This window comes from Citrus sinensis, chromosome 8, assembly GCF_022201045.2.
Source record: "Citrus sinensis cultivar Valencia sweet orange chromosome 8, DVS_A1.0, whole genome shotgun sequence".
Lineage (NCBI taxonomy): Eukaryota > Viridiplantae > Streptophyta > Magnoliopsida > Sapindales > Rutaceae > Citrus > Citrus sinensis.
Genome location: NC_068563.1, coordinates 27,743,085 through 27,752,846, shown reverse-complemented (window position 1 = coordinate 27,752,846; position 9,762 = coordinate 27,743,085). Strand labels below are relative to the sequence as shown.

Sequence of the window (9,762 nt, the reverse complement as noted above, 5' to 3'; positions counted from 1 at the left end):
TGTTCACGTTGACTGTTATTTTTGCACTCTTGAGTATATAACATAAATATTTGAATATTCAAAATATCACATCACTGGCCTTTTCTATTGTTGCAGCTCGGAGGTAAACATCCTGACCTTGAAGTGATATACGTCAATTAACAGTACACTTATACATCGTTACTGAATTCTATTTACGGCACCTACGGCTCAATTTCATTTGATGGGCGCGTTAGGACATCTTAATTAAAAGACTTTCTTCTAGCTGACTTTTTGTACTTGGCTTCTCAATTCTCATCTGTGTAACGCACCAAAAGTTAGAATTCCCTAACTAGCAGTAGCAGCTATCAGATACTAAACTATCCAGTCCAAGTGTATACCCTTTAATTTTAGCATTCATATTGATAAATAAAAATCAACGTGTCCTTTTTCTCTCTTTTCCTTAATGCCTTGCAGGAGGCGGATAGTTAGTGTAGATGTTTCAAGACAATGTCAGTCAGGCGAGAATATACTGAATTTGCAGCGGAATTTCAGTTCAGAGCAGCAACCTTTTGTAATGGTGGCAAGAGATCGTGAAAACCCAAGGCAATACGTATCTGTCATCCTTCATCAGCAGCAACTAGGTTTAAGTGCCTCAAGCTTCGCAAGCTGGGCAGTTGTGCAAACTTTCGAGAATGTAAATATCACGATCTAGGCAAAAATGCTTTTTGCATTTTGGGCAAGCAACAGAAAGACCAACAGAGAATAAGAAAACGAGAGGAGTTGGGAGTGCATTCCCACAGATTATTGGAAGAAAATTACAGGAAATGAAAAACAAGAGCTCAAGTTCTTTTTTCTCATTTTTGCCTATAAGTACAGTAATAGCAATAAGGTTTAAGCTGATACAGGAACCACCTACCATTCAGCTGGTAAATAAGCAAGTATGCAGAACTCACCCAACAACACAGATGACTTAACTAATCAAACGAGCTTTATATAGAGCAAAGAACGAAACAGCTAGACATCAAATAAGCATACAATACCCTAGCCAGGAAAGGTTTCTTTCAAATATTTTATCCTGACATAAAACTAAGAATGAAGTAACTGCATCGCTGTCTTTGTATGGCATAAAACAGACTGTGTCCTCTGGAGGTTATTCATGATTGATAGTTTCTGGTTTAATTGTTATGTGTTTATTTGAACTGGCAAGGTTTGATCTATATAACCTTCAGTACCCCCATCCCAGCCCCAAGGTACCAAACTGTCTAGGGCTCTCGGTTTACCTTTTGATGACAATAAAATATTATGTCTCAGCGGAAGTCCACCATATGTAGGAAAATAGTTACACGTTTCCTCTATTGTGTTGTTTCTGGTTTCCTTATTCATTAACTAGCCCGTGCTCAGCTCTTTCCTCGCCTCACTTTACTTTAATACTAATGATGGTACGAGCTTGCTAAATGAGGTAAAGAAACAAGTTGCAATCCACAAGCACGACATTTAGCGGGTAGGTCACAAACATGACCTTTGCATCTTGGACGGGTGTATCCAACACCAATGTCAGCTTCATTATGACACGAACTGATTGAGATAAGAGCCCTCCGCTGCTCTTTGCGGGAAACCCGTCTTGATCAAACTGGCAATTGCAAAATCAGCTATAGATGGAGGCGGGGATGAGTTTCAACCCCTTAAAGCTCACCATTTAAGCTGTCATCTTCATCCTACTCTTCCTCCGCTTCTCCGTTTAATCGCTTTCTCTCTGAATTCTTCATTTTTCTTTTCTTTTCTTTTTTTTTTTTTAATTCACAGAATCCAACCAAATTTTGTCATTATACTGCGGTGAGTATCTGTGTCTTTGTCTCAGTTGAAAGAATTTCAGTTCGAAGCTTTACGTCGAGCTTCAATTTGATTTTTTTTTTTTTTAAGAAATAAGAAAATCTAAATTAAACCAAGCAACGAAATGGGATTTGTGACTTCTTGTTGTGTCTTTGTGCCTTCGGGTTATGGATAATAGCAGATGTTCTGCAAACAATTTTGCAACAATGGCAACCACTCAGCAATTGTTCCATGCGTAAAAGGTTATGTCATCGGGGCAGAATCCATTTCTCTTTTCAAGTAAACAACAATAGCAGCCAAAGTGCTGACAAAATTTTGCCTGATTTTCTTTCTCCAATTAAGTTGCATCTTAAACTTGTTCGTGTTAATCATCACTACTAGCTATAAGGTCTAGAAACTACAACCTGCTTAACACTACCTGGACTGTGAAAGTGCACTTCCAAGAATGATGTTTGCATTTGCGCGCTCAATGAATCCACCAAGATTTTCTACAGCCCTCTCTGTGATAGAACAGTTACGGATCGATATACCCACAATGTCCTGCACAAGCAGCATGATGAGATGGACAAGAGTCAGTTTTGGGAATCCTCCCTTGCCGACGCCTGAAATAAACAGCAAATAGAAAACAAAATCACACTTCCCGGACCCAATCAGCTTTCAGTCTTCACCGTCTGAATCGAGAACAGGGAGCATGTTCAAGGCTGAAGATCCAAGATGCATGCCCCGTATGATGCCTCCATATCCAACCTTAACTCTGTGACACAGAAGCAGGATGGAATCCCATAGTGCAGTTCTTCCCTGAAAATAAAGACCAAAACAATTGTTATTTCAAATGATGACCACATGCATCGCTGACAAATTTAAGTACTAACATCCTAGTTGTGAGCAATTGGACTACCTTCCTTAGTAAATTGACTTAAACAAACCACCAATAAACGAAGTCAATTTGGTCCTAAAACAAGGTATTCATCATCCTTGTTATCTTAAATGTGTGGGGGTGTGTATGCAAGCACATATACCAGGGTCAAAGCCCTCTTTGGCACTGATAGATTAAGGCTGCCGCAAAAACTGTTTATTTACATGATAACATAACTCATGCATCCAGTGTTTATTCTCTGCTAGTTAGGTTTTAGGTTCTGTTAAGTTCAACTTTTGTCCTCCCTTGGTGTTGTAATCAGTGACCCTGAGTACCCCTATCCCATAAACTACGCACCTGAAGGGAAAACATGAGTTTCTTATCCCAGTACATGGCAAAGATTGGCGAGCTTTGTTTTCCGGCAACCAGCACACACGCTCCTGGGTGAAGAGTGGAAGTAACACCAGATATTACTGCAATGTACTTCTCAGGAAACCTTTCTTTTGGAGGAAGAACCCCCAAGAATAAAGGATTCTTGCTCGACTGTGCTCCGGCATAAGAGCTAGGATCCACATGTAGCATCCACTTCGGGTGTTCTAAGAAGGCACAAAATAAATACAGGAGCAAGTGAGAGTCAGTTGGAAGCTCAAGAGTCCACTTCTTGTTCTTTTTGTCATAGACTTCCCCGCTTCCGAGATACTCATAATTCTTCAGGCAGGTTCCTTCAGCTAGCTCTGCAAAATTCACAAACATAATCAGCTCAAGATGAAAGTTTACAAAAGTGGACCAGAGTATGGTTGAAAAAAGCTTCTTGCCTCTGATCCTTTGCACTGTATAATCTGCCCGAATACTGCTTTGTGGCAGTAACCCTTTCACCCACTCTCCTTTCATCAATGCGTGAAGCCTCTGATGTTCAGTTATGGCATCTACACATTCCTGCATGATAGGAATCAGTGCATTTTGCTGGGGAGATTGCTGTATATTGGAAGGAAACTTTGCTGCATGTGATAAGATAAACCAAAGAAATTCCTTAGCAAAAGTACACAACCGAGCCTATCCCAACAAATGTAACAATCGGAAAAGCTTAATCATTGCAATAAAAGTTGTTTAGAAGCAACTTACGGATGGAAGTATCAAGAGTCTGAACAAGACTAGCACGTAACTGATGAAGAAGGCTTTCTTCATCAAGGTTAAATGCTGGTTGCCATTCCTTAGTCCTATCAATAGGAGACACGGCAGTTGGACTCCCACAAGTTGGTAAATCACTTCCCACAGGACTAACAGAGATTGAAATACCAAGCTTGGAAGCAGAATGCATTAACTATAAATATTGAAGCTGAGTATAATTAGATACTTGACTGTAGATGATAAGTAGAAGTAAATAAAGAAGATGATATCAACAGACCTCAGTTTTTGCTATATAATTTTAGATATTTTCTCAGAGAAAATTTGAAGAGCATGCATCAAAGTTTGGAAACAATTTTCTGGAAAGCCTGAATTGTGAATTGTGACCAAGTTCAAAGCAGTGCCAACTTCTGAATCACGTGTCTTACCATGAATAAGCAAAAATAAATTAAATTAAAATCATGCAGAAATATTTCTGATTCCAAAAATCATTTTTCAAGCTAAATCATGTCAAGATATGCTTCTTGTTTTATCTCAAACAAAGATCACATATCTTTATTACAAACATAAGATAAGCAAGTTAAATAGTCACCAAATATAACATGTAAATAGTCATCAAATATAACATGTCCAAAACCAACAGAGTAGAAACAAAAAAAGGAAGCTGCAAAAAAAGTTTACTTAAAAACTCTAATTATTGATAGTAAGAAAGGAGGGGAAGATGATGATGATAGCAAACCTGTATATGACTGGTTTCCATCTTGTTGAGTAGAGGATTTAGCAAGACTGAAGAAAACCATTGCCTGAGGCGGTCACGCCACTGCTCAATTTGAGGATAGATGCCCAAATGCTCAAAAGCTTCGATAGACTCTTCCATGGACATTGGAGGAGGAAATTCACCGTCTCCTTTCTTTGGAGGAGTGGTAAATTTCTGGGAACCAGGTGACATCCTCACAGGCCTCAAAGGTGTGCTCCTCTTAGTTCCAGATGTATTAGCTGAGCTTGCAACAGTAGCAGGACTGGCTATGCCAAAACCACTAACAGTCGGTGGCGGTGTTGTAAGTTTCCCGGCTGATTCGCTGATTTTCTCATCTACTTCTGTCAAGAACTGCTCAAGTTGTTCTTCAGTTATTATCTCTTTAGCATGGGCTGGTCTCTTGCCTGACCAAGGGGTTGAGACTGCTTGATCACGTGCTGGAGAAGTGTGGAGAGAAGGAAGGGGTGAACTAGCAGGAGAGACAAGATATATAGAAGATGGGGAAATCTGTGATCTGGATGAAGTACTGAAAGCATTCAACCTATTACCACCACTGGCATTTGATCTTTCAGCTTGGGATTTACGATTTGAACTGGTTATTGACTGATGAAGTGGCACAAGGGCATCTGGAGATGATGATGACAAGTGGGGTTTAGACTTGGGGGGTTTAAGTGAAGATTCAGATAAAGCTTGTTCAACTTTTGGCTTTATTCCCAATAGCCCTAATTGCTGGTTTGTTAGTCGTGGTTGATTCTTAGATACTTTGCTTGTTCTGCGCAGAGAGATGACTTTGAGAAGGGCAGACATACTTCCAATGAAAACTAAAACCACCATAGTTTGTATTGTCTTCGCCAAGAAATCTGAAACAAAAATTTGAACATTCAAATACAGCTACAAAGCTACAGGACTTAGCGCGATCAATCAATGAGATTCCATTTGAGATAAAAAAACTTACAAGCTGCATCTTTGGATATATCTATGGATCTCAGCTTCTCAATCAACCCATTCTCCCTTAATTAATTGAAACAAAAAACTGAGTCAGAAACATGTTTAAGTTTATACTATAGCAACTTAGACCAAAACTACAAAATATAAATCTTTACAATAACAAGAAAGAGAGGAAAAAAAAAAAAAGGAACACACTTCAACATCAATTTTCCTATTGGATAAACAGGAAACCGAAGAAGCAAAATGGAAATTACGCCTTTCATTATCCATTTTCTTTATCTTTATTAGTAAAATGGAAAAGTGAGGGGGGGTGGGGTGCAGGGTGTCCCGGAGAGGTTAGTCTCCAGTATGGCCTATGCCACCCAAAACAAAAATGCTTCCAATTCTCTGTTATTTTTTTCTTGCAATCTAAAAGATGAGCGATTGTCCATCCATGTCAAGCCATGCTGAATCTTGCCAAGAACCAACTGTAGAGAGGCAACCGCAAAAACTCGATACAAGGCCACCAGAAGCTATGAAAGTTCAAGCTTCGCCTCTAATTTCTCATCAACAAAAGCCACAAAAACCCAACTAAATTTTCTTTCAGATACAAATGTCACTATAATTATTATTTAAAAGAATAAACTGTCAAATACAAAAACCATAGAATTCATGGAGGTGAAATATTGGTTTCTCAAATTTCCAAGTCCTCTCCTTCTCCTTTCCATTACACGCCAAATATGAGAAAAAAACAATAAAAAGCAAAGAAACGCTAATAAATCTTCACTAAAATCCTTCAAAGCAGCTAAAATAGCAACCCCATTGTGTCGTTTCACTTCAAGACTCAGCAAAAAACCAAAACCCACTTTCACAAATCCACATTAATCCACACCCATAACCAATAGAATAACAAAAAAAAAATAAATTGTAACACGAATACAGGTATAGGTTAAAAAAAAATAATGATAATAAGAAAAGGAAAAAAGTCAGTACCTTGAGATGATGGAAAGGAGAACAAAAGCGGAGGCAGAGGAAAGCGAGAAGATGAAAATAAGAGACGATTTAGAGGGCTGGAGGCTGTTGGCTGTGAGCGCAGCTGATAGTGCCGGGTTCTGATACACGGCGAACTTGCTCGGCTTCGTCGGCGGCGGCGGCGACGACCCCATCTTGTCTGTCGCTCCCCCTCCTCCTGATTCCATTACCTTTTCACTGATTAGCTCAGCTCATAGTTTTTTTTTTTATATATGGGGGATTTCCTTCCCTTGGGCGGTGATGCTGGTGAGTTTTTTCAGTTCAAAATTCGTACTGTGATTTTGAGTTTTAGCAGGGAATTTCTTTGTCCTATGTGGAAATTTAAAATTCATCAATAAAATTTAATTGATTTAAGAATTTGGATCTTCTCTTAATTTTTTTTTTTTAAAAAAAGTTCCTTGAGTTTGTTAAAATTCACATTAGTCAAAATATTTGGATGAACTCCAAATCCAATACATAAAATCTAAAAAATCTTATTACAAATATAATTTTTATATATTTTTAAAAATATTTTATATATAACAATTATCTTTCTTATTCTGAAAAAAAAATTGTTTCATTCAATATATTTCCTTTTATTTAATTATATAATTTTAAAAAAAAATAATTATACAAATTTGTAAATTAAAATATCAGCTAATTGTAAATTTGTTATTGTTTTAAATTTTGCACTGTCACCACTAAACTCATACTACTCAGAGTCAGAGCTCAAATATATGCATGAGCAAGTAAATCTATTTTTTATTGGGCTCAACTTAGGTTGGCATACCTTGGATTTCTTTGGGGGTCTTTAGAGGGCTCATGGGGTGCCTTGGTGAAGTTTCGAATTAGAATTGTTACCGTTTGGGTTTACGTAAAATATAACTTACGACACAAATGTAGTTATCCATAATCTCTTACTAATTTTACATAATATTTTTGAGTTGTGAGTTACAGCAGCTGTCTTATCACCGATCTATTTTGACTTTTGAACGATCTCAATTAGCTACAAAAATTATAGAATTGTATAATAATTACTTCTGTAATTTTATGAGGTAATAATATAAATACAATTGACTGCGAAAACAAGATTCTCAAAAATCTATTATAAAACTAAGAAGAAGAGAATACAAAATTATCTCATGAGATCCAATTTCTATAAGAAAATTACAATTTAAACTTTTTTACTACAAAATTTCAAATTTAATGCTATAGTATAAAAAGTAAATTTGACTTGTTTTTTTAACTAAATATTAACGATTTTTTTATTATATTATTAAATTGAAGTGAGCTTTGTTGATTAATTGAAAGAGCCATGCTCTTCACGCCCCATTTTCTCATAATCATATTTGTATTGTTACTTGAAATTACACAAAAAGGAGAAATATGAATTTAATTAAACTAAAATTATATATTCACAAACAATGAACCTATAACTATTTTCTAATTTTTATATATGATATAATTAATTTTATAGATAAAATCAAGATAATTTTGAAACAATGAAGAACTAGATTATCTAATAATAATAATAATAATAATAATAATAATTTTAGTATGAAAAATATGGTTATAATCTAATTAATTTGTTCAAATAACAGTAAATATAATTAAAATTTCATTGTAATCTTATGTCTTCCTTTGTAATTTCATGGAAAAAAATTAAAAATGAAGAGTGTGGTTATTTGAACTCAACTAATTTTCTTTCAAATTTTATTTTTTTAGAATTAAAATAATTATCAAATTATAATTAATTATTTTAATTTAGCAATTCTCAAATATTACAAAATTACTCTTGATTAACTAATTTCTCTCTCTCTCTCTCTCTCTCTCTCTCTCTCTCTCTCTCTCTCTCTCTCTCTATTATAACAATGGTAAGATGTTAAATTAGTATCTCTCTCTTTCAATTTTTCTTTTTTTATTCTTTCTTACTAAATTAATTTTATTTTATTTTCTTACTTTTCACTGTAACATTATTAGTTCCTACCTATTATTATCATTTAAAGTTTGTGCTTCTAAAATTCGAGGAAATTTTTTTTTAATACATTCAAAGTGGTATTTCTTTTTTTTTTTTTAATTTTTACAAGATGGGTATTGTTCTTTTCATTTTATTTTAGATTACAATAGGGTTCAACTTGTTAGTTTTTGAACAACTTCATTTGTTAAATGTAAATATTTACTTCATGTATCACAATAAAATTTTGATAAAGGGAGAGAGAATATGGTCAAATAAGTAATTGATCATTTCCATAGTAACCTTAAACAAAATTACCAAAAAAAGACAAATAATTTAATTAATTAATTAATTAAACTCAACTCTTTGCACCCACCATAATCCCTAACCCTCTCCTCAACGACTGAACGTTAAATTGACAGTCTTCTTCCAATTTTAATATTCGAACCAGCGTAATCGATGGTGTGGATCCAGAAGCAATAGTTTGCAAGTGGATTCAGTAAGCTTTCAACGTTCAACCTTCTCTAGAAATAGGGTGACTTAGCAAATGGAGGTGTCAGATGAACGAAGATTTATTTGGGTCATAAATTTAACCAAATTTTCCCGAGACAAAGAAACAATGAGATGTGGTTGTTCAATATACAACAAGATCAGCAACGTGAATAAAAAAATGATTTGGAAGGGTTGACTGTAGCCTCTCTCGTCCGTGAATTATTTGATAAATTCAGTATTTTTAATTATTACAAAAGTCAAAAATAAATAAATAAATATAAAAATTCAAAATCAATTATTGTAAATTGTATGGTACGTAACTTAATGTATTATATTATATTATTATAATAAATCCACATTATTTATAGTAGTAGAAGAAAAAGAATAGATAAGGCAAAAGCTCGCGCATTCCGAAAAAAGAAAAGGGAAGATATTTCAAATGAGTCAGACGGGCCCACGGCACTTATGTCCCAATCCCATTCTGTCGATTTGGTAGAAGTAGTATAATAAATAAATGATATTTTAATATATATATATATATATATATATATATATATTTATTTTAAAAAATTATTATGTAAATTATAATTATATTAAATTTAATTAAATATATGATACGTGCATCAATTAATTATAATATAATATTTTATTAAAATTTATCCGGCGTGGGCTGGATAGCGGATGAAACTTGACTCAGCGCCAACTGCTGTCCTATCGTATCGACTGGTCAGTTCATGAACTGGAGGGATCCAGTGTTTCCAGTTTCAGAGAAGTCTGAAATTGACGACAGCCCAACTTCGACACGCGTACGTACAACTTAAATCTCTTTATAATACGTCGGAGACATGA

The 9,762-nt window shown here is 35.0% G+C and overlaps 1 protein-coding gene across 2 annotated transcripts; it reads right to left on the bottom strand.

Moving 5' to 3' along the window:
* Window positions 1-2,093: 2,093 nt before the first annotated feature.
* LOC102614382 (uncharacterized) lies at window positions 2,094-6,796 on the bottom strand. Of its 2 annotated transcripts, XM_006488076.4 has the most exons (8): window positions 6,450-6,796; window positions 5,485-5,540; window positions 4,512-5,389; window positions 3,770-3,968; window positions 3,463-3,645; window positions 3,005-3,381; window positions 2,438-2,589; window positions 2,094-2,331 (listed from the first exon to the last, which is right to left on the bottom strand). In XM_006488076.4, the coding sequence occupies exons 1-7, from the start codon at window positions 6,653-6,655 to the stop codon at window positions 2,449-2,451; spliced, it is 2,040 nt and encodes a 679-aa protein (XP_006488139.1). In that variant the 5' UTR covers window positions 6,656-6,796; the 3' UTR covers window positions 2,094-2,331; window positions 2,438-2,448. The 2 variants fall into 2 exon arrangements, with proteins under 2 accessions (XP_006488139.1, XP_006488138.1); XM_006488075.4 differs by having other exon boundaries at window positions 2,094-2,589; window positions 6,450-6,795.
* Between the last annotated feature and the right edge of the window lie 2,966 nt (window positions 6,797-9,762).

What these genes read in the sequence shown, in the direction of transcription:
- LOC102614382 (XM_006488076.4), bottom strand. Translation starts at nt 6,655, where the DNA reads ATGGAATCAGGAGGAGGGGGAGCGACAGACAAGATGGGGTCGTCGCCG. An exon ending in CTCCTTTCCATCATCTCAAG is followed by an intron (nt 5,541 to 6,449) that starts GTACTGACTTTT and finishes CAATTAATTAAG; the next exon opens with GGAGAATGGGTTGATTGAGA. An exon ending in TATATCCAAAGATGCAGCTT is followed by an intron (nt 5,390 to 5,484) that starts GTAAGTTTTTTT and finishes TTTTTGTTTCAG; the next exon opens with ATTTCTTGGCGAAGACAATA.